The 17,520-nt window shown below is 43.7% G+C and overlaps 1 protein-coding gene across 1 annotated transcript; it reads right to left on the reverse strand.

Moving 5' to 3' along the window:
• Positions 1-351: 351 nt before the first annotated feature.
• Positions 352-17,002, reverse strand: LOC104513852 (ETS-related transcription factor Elf-1-like; the record flags this gene model as incomplete). Its single annotated transcript, XM_010157346.1, has 6 exons — positions 16,900-17,002; positions 15,553-15,707; positions 13,772-13,946; positions 5,601-5,708; positions 4,720-4,884; positions 352-435 (listed from the first exon to the last, which is right to left on the reverse strand). Coding segments are annotated over exons 1-6 (790 nt in total), but the record flags the coding sequence as incomplete, so codon positions are not given.
• Positions 17,003-17,520: the final 518 nt, after the last annotated feature.

Raw genomic sequence — 17,520 nt, forward strand, 5'->3', positions numbered from 1 at the left:
TCATCTGTCAAAATAACGACAGTCCAAGAAACCCTTATACAATGCAAAGCACTCCTCAAGACTTCACTCAAAACACAGCAGCCTCTGCGGGGGGCTCAAAGAGTTTCCAAGAACCCTTCCTGCTAAAGTGACAAATACGTTATTCTCCCTAGGAACTGGGTATTTTACCACGAAATCTTGTGCACTCGTTTTTCACTTGCCTGAAGAAGAGATGTTAACTACCCCTGAGCACAAGACCTGCTTTGACATCACAAGAAAATTAGCAAACATTTTCTTTTTGAATCACAAATGTTTTCTTTTTTACAGGTCACTCAGAAACAATGTTTTTTCAGTGACAACTCTTTGACTTACCCTTTCCATCTTTGTTTCTCTTTTTCACAGATATGTTTGGAGTTGTAGTAGGGGACTCGGGACGAGACGGTTTTGGCTTCTTCCCTGAAATAAACCACCAGTAAGTCAAACTGCAGCTTAAAAAAAGGAAATAAAAAAGAGCAAGGACCTAAATAGGGAAGAAATTTGTTTCCCCAATTCGGAGAGCATTCAATTTCTATTAAGTCAGGAGCTAAGTTCTACGCTGCACTTTTTCAATTTCTACAGGAGGACTGGATCCCCTATGCTCTTAGTGTACTTCTAGTAAAGACTATGCTGACTTTTCCAAAGTCTGTCTACCATGGAAATTTCTGTGGTACTCTTTATGAGCACCTAAAACATTAGATTAGAAGAATAAGCTATTAACCATGAGCAAGAGTTTGAACAGGAAAAGCTAGATAAAATACAGAGCGCTATCTGGTTCACTCATCACTAAAATGGAATTTAGGGATATACCAAGATTGTCTGCTACTTTAATACATTGGAAGTCTCCACTGACAGCAACAAACTATACTGTCATATTAAGAATGCTCAGCATTCTCCTGGAAAAGTTGGTTGCTGAAGTGTTGTGGTGAATGGAGTTCAATCCAGTTGGCAGCCGGTCACAAGTGGTGTCCCCAGGGCTCAGTGCTGGGCCAGTTCTGTTTAACATCTTTATCAATGATCTGGAGAGAAGATCGAGTGCACCCTCAATACAGTTTGCAGATAACATGAAGTTGGGCAGGAGAGTTGATCTGCCTGAGGGTAGGAAGGCTCTACAGAGGGATCTGGATCCATGGGCCAAAGCCAACTGTATGAGGTTTAACAAGGCCAAGTGCCACATCCTGCACTTGGGTCACAACAACCCCCTGTAGCGCTACAGGCCTGGGGACAAGGGGCTAGAAAGCTGCCTGGTGGAAAAGGACCTGGGAGTGTCAGTTGATAGCTGGCTGAATATGAGTCAGTAGTGTGCCCAGGTAGCCAAAAAGGCCAATGGCATCCTGGCCTGTATCAGAAATAGTGTGGCCAGCAGAAATAGGGCAGTGATTGTCCCTCTATACTGGTCACTGGTAAGGCCACACCTCAAATCCTGTGTTCAGTTTTGGGCCCCTCCCTACAAGACAGACACTGAGGTGTTGGAGTGTGTCCAGAGAAAGGCAACGGAGCTGGGGAAGGGTCTGGAGCACAAGTCCTATGAGGAGTGGCTGAGGAAGCTGGGATTGTGTAGCCTGGAGAAGAGGAGGCTCAGGAGAGACCTTATCACTCTCTACAACTACCTGAAAGGAGCTTGTAGCGACATGGGTGTTGGTCTCTTTTCCCAAGTGAAAAGTGATAGGACAAGAGGAAACGGCCTCAAGTTGCACCAGGGGAGGTTTAGGTTGAATATTAGGAAAAATTTCTTCGCCAAAAGGGTTGTCAGGCATTGGAAAGGGCTGCCCAGAGAAGTGGTTGAGTCACCATCCCTGGAGGTATTTAAAAGACGTGTGGATGTGGTGCTCAGGGACCTGGGTTAGTGGTGGACTTGCCAGTGTTAGGTTAAGGGTTGGACTTGATGATCTTAAAGGTCTTTTCCAAACTAAAGATTCTATGACTCTCTGACTGAACTACTACTGGTCAGCTTCCGGAAACGTGCACTTCTGATTAGGGATAACCTAGGCTACTAAATATGAATGCTACTATTACACTAATTTTAGGCTCTCTTACCTCAGCCTAGACTACTTCTCTGCCACACACCCACCCAAAATTAGTGATCAGTGAAGAATGTGAAACTCATTTACAGAAAGGTATTGATGTTACTGCTCTATATCTGGGCTAGAGATACTTAAGATGATGGTTTTAGACTGCAGCGTGAGCTACAATCTCCAGGCACTGAGTGATACCATCAAAAACACAAAGACACACAAGATACATTTCCTTTGTTTAAAAGAAGATGTTTTCTGAAAGCAAATTAAACCTTAGCACACTTCCTCCTTTGGTTCAATAGAGCATGAATTTGTTACCTTTCAGAGTACATCACTAAATTCCTTTTTAGGAGAGAATTTTACAAAGAGGAAGAATGCAGAATGCGCAAAAGCTAAACCCTCTGTGGGGCTACTGTAATTTTGCACAGCTAGTTGAATTTATAATTGGTATTTCCACTTGCCTAATTCCATGGTTGACAAAAACAGCTCAGGTTAGAAATTCATGCTACAAGTTATCGTGACATTTAGGAAGTGAGATGCTCATCCTGATTAAATATTTTATACAATACCAGGAAAAGCTCAAGATATTTACTTGCACTTTTTAAAGTGGCTTTTGCTTAAAAATATATAATTTATGTAAAAATATAATAAACAGTATATATCTAAAATATAACGTGTATAAAACTTAGGTTATACCTACTGCCAGATACCTCCCATAAGAAAAATGGGAATGGAGGTATTAGTACAGCAAATTTCCAAGTTTCTTTGTCTGACATCCCTTTGTTTTTCCTGTCTTTCTGATCCATAGTTCAGCAGCTCAGACATTCACGAGTACAAACATCATGCTGAACACGGGTTTGGAGTTGAGCAGATGGGTGGGTACAGGTCTCCTGCTGCAGCAATAAGGCCCACAAGGAAAGGAAATTAAAGCACCCCATCACTACTGGAGAACATTTTGTTGGAGATTTACTTGGCAGCACCATTCCGGCTCAGTTAGCTGATGCAACTCTCTAAGTTTAGCTGATGGGTTATGTATGCTAGAGTGGTATGGGTAGGGCAGAATAACCACAGTCCTTCGACATGCCACAAAACTGACCAAAGGGAGTTAAATGAATCGCACTTCAATAACATTTTGCAGTAATTATTGTACAGCAAAGCCTTACAAACCCCTGGCTGGGCATTTGGAAGTAACACTTCAGGATTACTTAGACCATACCAGCTACCTCATGAAGTCTCAACTTCACTGAAAACTAGTAGTTCATGAAACACCAAGCTGATGCATCTTTTCTAGTGTTTTTTTTATCCAACCTAACTCAAACACACATTTTCTGTGAAACAATTTGTTTTCTAACCTACACCTAGGGAGGAGGAAGGAGTGGGAGTAAGCAGAAGCACAACACAAAAGAGGGTATGAAAGCATCAAGCCAAAGAGGTTACATGTCTGGCAGACAGAGGCTCCTTGTTTTGACCCACATAACAGGCAACATTAAAAAGAAGAAGAAAAGAAAATAAAAGAACAAAACAAAACAGTTTAAAATCCTCTTACGGCTGGTTATCTTGCAGTCGAGTGCACAACACAGTAGTTTCCCCAGCAGCACTCTCAGAGCAGCTGCTGGTAAAGCTCTCCTCCACAGCAGTTTCAGTTCAGCTTTCTTACGGGAATCAGAGACTTCCCAACCCACACCCATCCCTACCAGACCCGTGACACACTTCTGGGGCCAAGGAGCCTTCCCCAAGATCTCCACAGGCCAATACACTCTCTCTTCAAGATAACAACCCCCAACATTTGGAAATAGTAGCAAAAAAGCACTCTCATTCAGAAAAAAAGCAGGAGCCCTGTTCTGGAAGGTTTTTATTTCACCAAGGAACCTGTCAAAGTCCTAATGCTCCAATTCAGCGCTAGGATTAGTTACAGAAACTCACTTGGTTTATTTTTCTTGGGTTTTCTTTTTAATTTGTTGCAACAGCACCTTGCATTGCCAACACTGCATGACCATGCCTCTTCCCCCTGAAGCAGACATCAGCTTCAGGACCTCTGATGGAGCCCACGCTGAAGCAGGGTGGGAAAACAGAAGCAGAAGGTCTAACACCACTTCACTGCTTTTTGGCACCGCATCAACTCCAATGGAACATCGCTCAGTGGGTACTGTGAAAATGTTATCTACTGGAAATGGGACCAACACTTACTATAGCCTGCAGCTATCTAAAAAAAAATATATAAAATTAAACCATTCATATTTGAGAAAAGCTAAAAAAAAAAAAACAAAAAAACCACACCAAAAACCACAACCTCCTCATTCTCATCCCATATTCTGAACCAATCAAATATCTTTACTTGAAGCTAAGTAACAGCTAATTAAAGGACTTCAGGATTCACATTAACGAAAGCTCTACAGCTTCTATTGCAATTCTGCTCTAAAAAAGAAACTGCAAACAGGACCAAGCAGAGATTCATGTTTCCTGCAGGATAAGCTGTCACTGCTAATTCTCCAGCACCATTAGTATCTAAGCATCGGTACCTGTGCTCCCACTACCCAGTAAGAAAACACTTTCCCTGTATTTCTAGCTGAGTGCACTCTGTTATTTTGACCTGACACCCAGAATGACTCCAGACACTGGAATCTGAGGAGGTGAGCATGCCACCCACTGCTCTCCTACTCCACGCTGCTGTTCTCCAGAAGCATCTTACCTTTTTTCTTCTTTGGTTGTTCAAATTCTGGAGTCTCTGGTGATTCAGCATAAGCGTCTGGGGCTTGGTGAACTTCCACCACCTCAGGGATCCCATCCAGCGTGACTGACACGTGTGTAATAGGAGCCACCATATCATCATCTTCGGTTGTGCCAAACATAGTTGCTTAAGGGAAAGGGACAATAGAAATATTTTCACACAGCCATGAGGACTTTTAAAAGCTATTTTTCCACAGGAAAAAAAAAAATTAAAAATTAAATAAAATAAAAATGCGACACTTAAGGCCTTAATGGGAAAGACTACTAGCTCATAATGGAATATATTGAGACCCCACCTGGAGTGCTGCATCCAGCTGTGGCGCCCTCAACATCAGAAGGATATAGACTGGTTGGAGTGAGTCCAGAGGAGGCCACGAAGATGCTCAGAGGGCTGGAGCACCTCTGCTATGGGGACAGGCTGAGAGAGTTGGGCTTGTTCAGCCTGGAGAAGAGAAGGCTCCGGGGAGACCTTATAGCGCCTTCCAGTGCCTGAAGGGGCTACAAGGAAGCTGGGGGGGACTTTTTACAAGGGCCTGTAGTGACAGGACAAGGGGTAACGGGTTTAAATTGAAAGTGGGGAGGTTTAGATTAAATATCAGGAAGAAGTTCTTCCGGGGAAGAAGAATCTTTGATTCTTTCCTTACCTGTTCATCTCTGGCCTGGCAATGAAATCCTTCACTGCATACAACACTGGATTTCTGATATCCAAACTAGGTACATAAAGTCTACCCAGAAGCAAAATAATCTTACTAATTCCATGCAGCCATGCTGCACTGAATCCTTCCTTCTTTCATAAACAAATAGGGCAAACACAGATGGGATTTCCTTGCATAAAAAACTTACTTATTCTTTTTTCATCCAACATAGGTCCAGGAGAATCCATATTGAGAAGTGCTTCAGCAGCCTCGATTGTTTCCATTGTTTCAACTCCATTATGACAAGATGCTTCAACTATAAGCAAGAGAGAAACATTAATTCTTAACAAGCTGCCAATGGGACTGAAAGCGTAACATGGTATTTATTCCTATTTCATTTCTAGAGGGGGAAAAAAAACGTGGTAACCACGGTCTTCTACTAGATGAGCAGTAACAAGTTAGCTGAGGAGAAAAAGCATGCTGCAGTCATTTCATTTATGTAATACACTTCATTTTTATTAAAAATCCCAAAGACAACCCTTTTTTTTCCTGCCTCATTTTTCTAACCCCTCTCTTTTCTGATCAAGCACATGCAGAAAAACAAAACACCCAGGAACCCTAAGAAATGTCACTACCAGAAACAATATTCCAGATGGCATCCTTTAAAAAAACACAACATTGCTAATTTCTTCTTACGATGGTGCAAAGGAAGGGAATTCAATAATTAAGAGATGCTCACCAAAAGCATCCATTCATTTAGCCTGGAGGGTAGGCAAGAAAACATTCCACAAGTTCTGTATGAGCTCATATGATCTAAAAGTGTAACTCAACCCTATACCATTCAAATCCATGAGGACTGCAGGTAGGGCTAACCGTGCAGCCTCCAGGAACACACTAGACAAACCATAAAACAGGAAAAGCAATACAGAGGGCTGGCAAACCTAAAAAATCTGGGCTAGTAGACAACCTCTCATCAATCTCATCAGGGTGGTCATTACAGAAATCCAAAGCTTTTGAGTATTAATTTGTAATTAAGGTCATCTAAAGCTACACAGCAAAAAAATCCAATAAAACATCATTTTGCAAAGTAACAGCTGTCCAAGAAGATAACATTGGTTTGACTGGAGGAGTATGATTTTTTAAAAAAATATAATTATAGCATGACAAGTAAATTAGATGTTAGTTCCAGTAGCTGGTACTGTAAACCTTTAGAACTGTTTAGCACACTCTTTTACTCTTTGTTGGATGGAAATGCACGGGGCAAGCTTCCTTATCCTTTGACAGGAATTTGAAGCTCCACTGGGGAATTCACTTGCACCTACCAAAGCAGTACGAAGAGCTGCATTAGTATTCCCCTTCCTAGGACACCAATGAACCTCAGTTACATTCTCAGTCCAGTAATGAGTCAGCTTCACACCCTCTGTGTTTAACTTTGAGGAATTTTGGGTGGGGCAAACACAAAAAGAAAAAAAAAGGGCTGGGAGGAAAAAAAAAGGAGACAGACTGACTGAGCCAGCAAAAATGCACCATAAAACACAACATAGTGACCTTGGAACATTTCTTCTTTGCATGTAAGTAAAAGGTTTATGCCAGAATTTCTATACTTAATTAAAAAAATCAAAATATTACCATAACAACAAAGCACTCAGCTCACTAGCACTAAACGATCAGACAGTTAAAATCTAGTCAAATAAGAAAACACCACTTTTACCCCAAATATCTCAGCTTCAGCAATCGTACCATTAGGAGAGGGCAATGATGAATGCAGGCATTCACACATCAGCCCTGCCTTCTCCACCCAGCTGTGATTTACAAGGCAGCACATGGAGCTCAGGAGAAGCTTCCTTACCTTCAGGATTTTTTTCTCGACCTTAGTCCTACCATGCCCCAAGCATCAGAGGCTCAGGTTAAGCCAGAAAAAAGTAGATGGGCGTTGTGAATCCCTGACCCACACAGCTATTCACTCTGTTGTCTACAGGACCCCCTCCACTCCACGTCTTGCACACACACTCAGACAGTTCAGGACCTGCACCTTCTGGCTGACATCTCCAAACAGAAATGAGAAATGCAGAGCTGGGGAGGAGGGTAGCATGAAGAGAAAAGGGAAGGCAGCGAGCACAGACTAAGATCCCGGGGTTTGGGAAGGCAGAGAGATGGGGCAGCAAACTGCTGACACTTTTGTTGTGCAGCTTGCAGGCTCAGGAGTTCAGCCGCAGAGTCTTAGCCTCAGGAGCCAAACAGCATCCCTAGGGAATGCCTGGCCAGCTGCAGAGGAGACTGCACCAAGCACAGCCCATGCAGTCTGCAGGCATGCTCACGCTTGGCCTAGCGGTGCCGACCTCATGGCTCTTGGTTTTACATTTTGTCTGGATGGGAACTTCCCACTACCCCTGTACCAGCGGAATGAAGACCACCATAAGGGTGTCACCCGAAATACAGGTACACCGCGCTGCCAAGGCAGCTATCATCAGTTCTGGTTTAGGGGTGGACTTGGCCATGTTAGGTTAATGGTTGGACTTGATGATCTTAAAGGTCTTTTATGATTCTGCGATTCTGTGACATTGTTTGACCAGACAGGCAGGTAACCCACCATGATGCAGCTCAGCCGAAGCCACTGAGCGGGGCTGGTTTACGCTGCCACAAACAATTTAAAAGCCAGCAGCGGTACCCCCTGGTTCTCCATGCTGCAGGTGGGGAGGAGGGAGCAGCTGCTGTTTGCTCCTTCCTGGGCGAGAGCTGTACAAGCAGCAAACCACTTGCTTTCAGGTGCTGAGGTGACGGAGCACAGACAATTCTTCACTCTGAGCAATGCCAGGCAAGGAAGAGGTTGCCAACTTTACATCGATGTCATGCTGTGTGGCTAAAAATCAACCTTTCATATCCAAGACTAAGGAAAGGAACTTGTAATAGTCATATCAATAATGTAAACATAGACACATATCAATAATGTAAACACAGAAATTAATATAATTTGATTAAGAAGTTAAGTTTCTTAACCACATTAATGCCCTTGCTAACACCTTTCCACACCAATCCGTTGCTAACACCCCTCAAGCCTCTTCTGAGATGATGACTTCACAAGGTGGTTTGAGCTAAATTAGTATTTCCCTGTTGCTTAAAAAACAAGGGCTGTGGTTCTTCCTCCCATCTCTGCCCCTGCTCATAATCCAAACTCCTGACACTTAACACAAGCCAGGCTTCAGGCTTTTTTGTCACGCAGTGAGACAATTCAGTTTTATCAAAGGTCTAAAAAGCAGTTTTTTGGTGTTTTGCTGGCTAGGAAGTTGAATTACCAGAGCTCAAGAGCTAACACAAACGAGGTGTGGGATACTGCACAGAGGAGATGAAGGACCACCCCTCTGTCCTGGTGGCAAAGTGCTAATTCACATCACCCATCTTGAGACAGCGCTCAGAGATACCCAACTCGGCTACCAAAGGCAAGCTGATGTCTGTTATTTTAGTTTTCCTCTTAGTGCTGAAGAAAGTATTACAATAATGGGCAGTTAGGATACAGTCACAAATTTAAGAAGAAATGGGATGAAATAGCTTATTTGGTACACTTTGGCAAAGTCAGAGCTGAAATAACAGTGGTGGGAGAGGTCATTTCTGAGAAGCATCAGGTTTCAGATGTTATCTTAAGTAGATAGAAACTTAAAAAAAAACAACCAAAAAAAACCCCACACACCAAGAGGGGAGAAAAGAAAATAGAGGGAAAGAAAAAAGGAAAAATGAAAAAAGAGGGAAGAAAAAAGGGGTGAGAAAAACAGAAGGGGAGGGGACACCACACCCAAAAGTAAGTTGATTTTTTTCCCAGGGTACTCTACAAGTTTCTGTTTATCTAAGCAAGCCATGAACGTAAGCCTCTGTACCTGTACACCGATCACAGCCCAGCTACTGCCAATCCAGGTTCGCTGTGAATCAGCACTGGCCGTTGGCGCGAGGCTTGCCCAAACACAGCCTTCTGCTCCTCTCACCCGGTGGAGAAAGAAACTGCCTCACACTGGAAGCTCCCTGCCTCAGCCCAAAGCCCTGCTTTCCCTGCGCCTGCCTAGCCTCTTTTTTGAGAGCTTTATGCTGCTTTTGGCAGCCCCATCTCGCTCCCGTCGCATCCCCAGTGGCTGGCAGCTCTGGAGAGTGCCAACCTCCTGATGGCTGATGGCCTTCCTGAGAGTGACATCAACTAAAAATCCTCATAGATTAACAACCATGGGGTTCTGTTTCCACCTATCTAGCTCTCTGGATTTCTTTAAAGCATCATAAATGACCACTGAAGATGCAGGGTCGGTGCAGGAGTGCAGCACCTGACACCTCCTTGCCTTCTTTTTCCTACCTGACCAGCTTGGCTTGAGCCACGAATGCTGGAGTTTCGCCAAATGTACAAGCCAAACGCCACCTGTGCTGGTTGTAGCCAGGACAGTTAATTTTCTTCACAGTGGCTGGTATCAGGCTGTGTTTTGGATTTGCCCTGACAATAGCAGTGATAAGGGTTTCTTTTTCGGTGGTGCTAAGGCGTGTTTGCACAAATTCAAGGTCTCTCTCTGCTTCTCTCGGTGGTGCTAATGCGTGTTTGCACAAACTCAAGGTCTGTCTCCGCTTCTGGTACTGCACCGGTGTTCCCAACCCTCTTGCTACAGGCAGTGTGGGGGGACACACGGTTCAGACAGCTGACCCAGACTGACTGAAGGGGGGTTTCATTCCATAGTATGTCATACTCAGTACATAAGCAGGGAGTGGGCCAAGGGGCCATGGCTCCTTTGCTTGCTCACTTGTTAGCTAGCTTGCTCATGTGCTAGCGAATTGGCAAGTCAGTTGGCTTTCCCAGTTGTGCTTTTGCTCGTGGGGCTCACTTGGCCTCTGCTGCAATCACTCTCGGGCTCAGGCTCTGACTCGCTTCTCAGGACCTGGCTGTGCATCGACCAGTGGGTGATGAGCAATCGTATTAGTAGTAGTATTGTTAATATTATTATCAGCACTATAACACTGATTTATATTCAATTATTAAATTGTTCTTATCACAATTCACGAGCTTCCTTGTCTTTTCCTCCAGTACTCCTCCTCCACACAAGCAGCTGCATGGTACTTAATCGTTAGCCGAGGTTAAACCACGACACTACCCAACTTTACAGCAGAAATGCTGTAAAATGACTTCTGCAACAGTTACTAAGCACCATTATCGATCTACGAAGACACACACTTTCACGCTCCTGATTCAGACCAGGGCACGGGGCATCTAAATGCAAATTTTCTGTCCCTCCTCCCTCATGCCCCCAGACTGTCTCAGTGCTGCCACTTCCCTGATCCTGTCAAAACAACACCAGAACAGGTGAACGGCAAAGTGGCAGAGTTTGATTAACTGTTATTTTTCTACACTAAACTGTATAGACATGGCAAAGTTAAAAAAAAAATACTAATGAGAAAATTTTTTTCAGTACTTACATAACCCAGTTAGTTCCTCCTTCCTACATATCTTGTAATTGTAATTTGTTATATTAAGAAGGTAAATAAATTGTAGCAAATTTTACAACTTGATAATCTGGCCTAGAATTTATTCTGCACAAAACAATATCCCCTGTATTTTTCAGAAAAATAAAATAAAATTCGATATTCTCTTTAGAGATAAAACTTCAGTCACAGCCAGATGCTCCTATTAATTTTCTTAATCACCCTTCACTACATGATGATTAATCATTTGAAGTCCTATAATACTGGCAACAAAGTGACCATGTAAATTGCCATTGCAGTTTTTCCAGGGAAAAGGGGTTTTGAAGAGGACAGTATTAAGACAAGTCTGACTATACATTACACAAAAATTAAACTGTAAGCCTTAACATATCTAAAAAGCTGGTTGTCAGCCATCTTTCAGCAAGGTTGCGTGTGAAACAGATGCTGTTCTTACAGTTATCTGCTGGCTATAATTTACACTACTGGTAAGTAATCACCCACGTTGTGATAGTTGTGGTTTTGAAGAGCTGAAGCTACATTCCACAGATGGAAAAAAACCCACCAGCATCCATCATCCCTAAAAACTAATTGCTTCAGTTTCAGGAGACCTACTGCTAATTTCTGTTAGTTCAGAAGAAGAGAGAAGCTTAATAGATGACAGAATCATAAAACGGGACTAAAAAAACGCTAAGTTTAAAAAAACCCAAATCCTTCACATTAAGCAGCTATTTCTATGCGATGTTTAGTCACAAACGATGATGGTTTCAGTTTCGTTTTGCTGTGGACTTCAGTCTTATGAATATATTATTGTGGAATTAGTAGAGTCTTTATAATGTCTGATCCTTTCTCAAAGGCGTAACGTGGAAGCGACTGAAAAGACCGGTACAAACTTCAAAGGGCAAAACAACGCGTTTCACTGCAGAGACCAAACACGCCCCATGAAAAAAAATAGAGGGGAACTTCAAAGAAGGGAGGGGGAAAAAAAAAAAGGTTGAAAAACAGGAGTAGGTGGGAAATTTCAGTTATGATTAGTCCCATTGCAGAGGCAGCCTACAGCAAGCCATGCCTGCACCGGATCTCTTCCACAGCAGCCTCAACCTTCAAGCGGGCAGCTGGGACCACAGCCGAACCTTGACTGCAGCAGGCAGGGAGGTGACAGAGGCCTCCTTCCCCAGCACCCTCTCCTCACCTCATGGATTGCCTTCGCACCCCTGGGCCCCCAAATTCTGCCACGTTTGAGTCAGGCAGGATGGCTCCCTGCCAGAAACTGGGGGCTGAGCTGCCGGTGCTGCCCGCCTTGCATCCCCAGGAGGAGCTTTCAGCAGCGCCGCTGGTCCCTGCCTGGCCTGGGCTCATCCAGCGCTGCAAAACCAAGCACTTTCCTTTCCAAGGAAACTCACAGCACACACAGTAGCTAGTGGGACAGAGAGTGTGAAAAAGTAGCTCGTGGGATGGAGAGCGTGAAACAGATAGTCTCTTTCACATCAATAATCTCTGCAAAGTGGCAGCTCTGGGTTTTCGAAGGACTTTGCCTTTAAAGAAAACCAGATTGCTTGAAGTACAATGGATGATGGGAACAATACCGTACTTGTCTGCCTCCGAAGTATCCCAGAAACCCTTGGACACCATCGGTTACAAGGATTACATATTTTCGGTCTCTGGCAGCAATTTGCAAACCCTTCTCATGTGACCAGCAACAACGCCAAAAAAAAAAAAAAATGTTAAGGAGAGCATTCACGAAAAGTGGAGTTTCACAATTACTCATGCAAGCAAAAATTCACACACAGCATATTCCAGTGAACATGGATTCGTAAGAACGATCCACTGCGAAAAATTCACATGGTCGCATTAAGCGGTGCTTAAGTAACACGCTGAGGAAGTGCCAGTTGCAGTGTGAATAATTAATATGAATAGCAAGTGAATAGTTGGCAAGAGGTCTCAGCTTGAAATAATGTTTAAGTATGTAAAAACTTCTTGAATAATCAGCTGCTTATTTGTACGGTCACAGTCTGTTCGCAGATAATACACTACTACTAAAAAAAAAAAAAGAAGAGGAGCCCTATTTATCAGATAAAACCGTTTGCTAAGAAGAGCTCATGTCAATTTACCCTGTGAAGTGTTCCTTCTGTCAAGTTCTGTGGAGTTTCTGTTTTGCTTTTGGCGGTAAGAGGCTGTATCAGAGTATGCCTTTGGAAACAACGTCAAAAGCAGGACTGAAACCAGCAAGCTGGCTCTGGAGACAATCCAGGGGTGGAGCCTAATGGCTGAAAGAAGACACGGACGGAAACAGATCCTCACACTGTGCAGCGTTACTCCACCTTTCAGACTGGTTCTGCAAAAATGCTTCAAATACAGGCATCCAGTGTTTTTTTTTAAAAAACCGTCACGTAACTTGGAGCTTTCCTCTTGAGAACTGTTTTCTCTTTGGGACTACCTTTTCTAACAGCATTTACACACAACAGCTGGATTTTAGGTGTTAAACATTATCAGAGATCCAAAATGAATACTATGCTGAGCATGCTTATACCAGTAAGCCACGCCATCGTGCACATTTTACACACCCTCGGGAAGCTAAAAGCAGTACATCATCTCGAGCTGCATATTCCTGCTCTTTGGTATGTATGTTTACCCAGGTACTGTGCTGGTTTTAGTTGGGATAGAGAACCAACCATTAAATAGGAGCAAATAAATCCTAAGGAGACCAAAATAAAATCTTGTTGGTACTCTGAGCAGGACCTAATCTCTGCTGCTGGATGACACTCTTCACCGTTATCAGCTGGGACCGCAAGCCACCTGCTAATGGTATTAATGCCATTTTCTCCGTCTTGTATTACCCCAATTTTGTTTCCTGTTGATTTTTGTCACCGAGCTTTTTCCACCATTAGCCACAGCCATTTTGGTGCAAAACCGCAGCACAGAAATGTTTTTACTGCCTACCTGTGAGGGTGATATCGTCATCTTCTATGATTTGCTCTTCTGCAACGTCCAGTGAGCTGTCAGTGATCATGTCACTAGGTTCATCCACGCAGGTTAAGCCAGAGTAGTTGTGGAGGAGGTCTGCACTAGGAACATGCTCCACGATGACAGCAGGGAAAATAGATGGATCACCAAGCTGGGGGGTGGAAAAAAATACAATTAAAATGATGGTAGTTACACTACATCCAATCTAACCACTTATGATTAATCCTTCAGAAGACCTATAGCACATCACCTGAACATTAGCCCGGCAGGAGGGAGCACCAAAGAACGAGATGATTTTTAGCACACACCCCCAGGCAGCAGCAGTGTCCCGCTACAGGTCAGAGGCTGAATGTCACTGTAGTACCTAATACACTGACTTCACGCCAGCAGGTAATCCCGTTCCCACGACACCACTGGGCAGCATAAAAGGTGATGATAGAGTTGCACAGCACAGTAAATGTTAAATTTTGCTGGCAGTAACACTGGGCAAGCAACTTCCTGCAAGCACCTTCATCTTTTGCTCTTCCCACCAAGCTGGGGGTGGAGCAGTCCTGTAGCTGTAAGGAAGCTTTCACAGGCACCAAGTTTCCCACGAGACAGTAGCTGAAGATCGGAATTTTGGGGGACACAAGAGCAAGGGGTGTAACAGGGAGTGCTTGATATACAAGCTGTAATACTTTCCCTTTGTAATTACTACAACTTTAGTCATCTGACATTACTTCCCCCCCCACTTTCCTTCCCAAGTCTGCTTTCAGACATCTTCTGTCTCAATAGTTATTTTGCATCAGACACAGAATAAAAGGGGGAGCTAGGAAAGCAGAAATCAAGCTGATTGGTAATAATATTAAGATGCACACTCTCTGAAAAGGCAACCATTCAACAGGAAGAGGTTTTCAGAAAATACCACTTAGAACAAACACAGTATTTTCCAAAGTGAGTCTTTTAAAATTTCATTTGCAGGAGGAAAGTCATAGCTAATGATAGCAGAGCAGGCTCGAAGAAAGTCTAGAGTAACTCTAAGGCTCTCTCACTATAAAAATAAATCACATTATGAATGCAGCAAGCTCAAAACCAAGAAAATAAACCAAAAAGTTGTTAAAGCATGTTCCTGAGAAAACCAATGTATGTACATTTGGTCTCACCCTTCACAGAAGGGCAGAGCTATGCACAGATCAAACATTTCCTTTATTTAACCACACAAGAAAAAAAAACCCAACCATATGATTATGAGCTCGTTTAGGGATTGCTTATGTCTCACAATCTTGCCACTACACACACCGCCACCAACGGAAAATGATATCAGAGCTATTGGCTCAACACAGGCAACTGCTATGGAAGTAAGCCTCTCCTAGAAAAGAGTCTGGAATGCAAGTACTGAAAGTAGAAAGTGCAATCAGAAGTTTTAAAAGGCAGTAATTACCACTTTAAATTGCTCTGTGTTTTATAAAACATGTCTCAGCAACAACTGTGGTAAAGGGCAATCCGTAAAAAGGAAGAACTTGGAAACAAAATGAGCATTTTTATGGGCTTCTATCATGGACAGTCTGCTAAACAACAAAAAAAACCCAACAAAACCAAAGGCAAACCCCCCACAAATAACCTACCTACTCTACCAAACGTAAGCTTCAAAACAGAACAACACAGTACAAGATCAACAAAACTGAACGAAGGGCAGACCAGTTAAAGCCCTTTCATAATCACGTTGCCAGAGGATGGGCATGTATCAAGTCAAACAATGGGACAGCTCTACTCCACACCTTTGTGGCCACCTCTCTCTGAGGCTGCATCTGGCTTGGGCTGAGAAACCGGGAACCACTGGTGGCCAAGAGGTCCCTGACGTCCCTCAGAAAGCATCGTGTCCGCACCGCGCAACCTGTTTGTTTACTGACCCTGAAGTCCCAGATCCTACTTCCTTCCAGACAAGAGTGAACAAATAGATTTGATCAAATAAAAGCCAAATCAGTGAAAAAGATGAATCACTGTAGAGAGACGAAAAATAAAACATGGTATGAATTAGAAAGACTTTATTTTCAACAATGTGTTCCAGAAACTAGAAGGAAGATGGTCCTATGCAGCCTCATTAAGAAGACAGAATTGATGCTACAAAAATAGTTTAAGCACACCAATTCCAGTAATATGTCACTGTATGTAACTTTTGAGATAAAGCTACATATATGTACTGTATGCTTGTATATGTAATTACATTAGAAAAAAATTAAAACTACATTAAAGAAATTTAAAAATTACAACCACATGATGCTCCACTCAGGCTCCTGTCATCTGCAAGCTCTGCAAGTACCTGTTTAACAATTTCATATGCAGGTAAAAACTCTGGATTTTAGGTAGAGAAGATGCAAGTAAGACCATTTCAGTGTTCTCATCCTGCTGTAGCTCACGGACACTGGGGCTGAAGAACATCTCTCCTAACTTCAGACAACTGCAGTGCAAAAGCTTGGACATGAGCTAGTAACCCCAGATTTCCCTCAGAGCCAACAGCGAGAAATGAGTATTTCCAGGGCACAATTTCTCTGCTCAGTGGTAGCTCCTGTGTTATGACAGGATGAATCTTGCCCTAAAAACAGCTGTTCTTCTCCACTGACTATAAAAGGGTGGAGGTGCTGGGGTCTGATGTAGGCATCTATCTCCTACTCCCTCACCAGAAAACAGCCAGCTGCCTCCCTGCCACATCTTCGAAGGGAGGCTCTGCTCCTTCCTCCCTGCTTCTGCCACTGCACCAGCTGGATAGCTGCAGCATCCGCAGCAACATATCTAGTTGCCTGTGCTTAGGATAAGCCTCATGTTGGCTCCTTCTGGATAAAAAAATGACTCTGGCTCAGCACCATCCTTCTCTAATGACTGACATGTCACTGACTTGCCCTCCAAGAGGCAAAACCATCTCCAGCACTGCTGCTGTTCTTTACTTGGGACGTCATAAAAATCCTGTTTCAGAATAATAAATGAAACACAGATAAAATCAAACTATTGTCACACGTTTGCAGATCAGTTTCTCAAAGCCCTATTTCTACTAATCCCTGCTCTGCTGTGAAACCTAACGACAAAAGCCCAAGCCCCCAGGTGTTACTGAAACACACTTCACCACTGACCGAAACGTTTCCCATGGTACTGAGCAGTGCTGCTGCCACATGTTTCGGCAGCAGTTGGTCTGATCCGTATGATCAGATCAAGGTTAAACTGCATTTTGACCATGTCTAGAAACACTCATCACACACATGCTCCAACACGGTCACTGTCTGTCTACAGGCAGAGAAGTCCCCACAGCAGGGGTATAGCTGGTCACTTGAACTTGGTGCCAGACCATCCAAGGAGCTTGCTGACAGTGCTGGTTTCAGTCAGGAAGGAGTTAACTCTCCTTACGGTGGCTGCTAGGAAGCTGTTCCTGGATGCAGAGAGCAGCACTGATCAGTTCTCAGCTGGCGCTGGGCAATGCCTGCACTGAATTCAAGGTCTTTCTCCCCTTCTGATCCTGCAGCTGCGTTCCCAGCTCTCGCTGTCTCACTACAGGCAGTGCTGGGACACACAGTTCAGGCACCTGACCCCAACTGACCAAGGGAGTATTTCATCCCATAGTACGTCATGCTGGGGGCAGAGGCGAGGAGAGGGTCCGGAAGCCATCACTCTCTCCCTCACTCTCTCTCGTTCACTCCCGTACACTTGCTGACACTCTCATGACTCCTGCGTTAGCTGCTTCCCTGGCACTCGTTCTT

Source organism: Eurypyga helias, unplaced genomic scaffold, assembly GCF_000690775.1.
Source record: "Eurypyga helias isolate BGI_N326 unplaced genomic scaffold, ASM69077v1 scaffold14780, whole genome shotgun sequence".
Lineage (NCBI taxonomy): Eukaryota > Metazoa > Chordata > Aves > Eurypygiformes > Eurypygidae > Eurypyga > Eurypyga helias.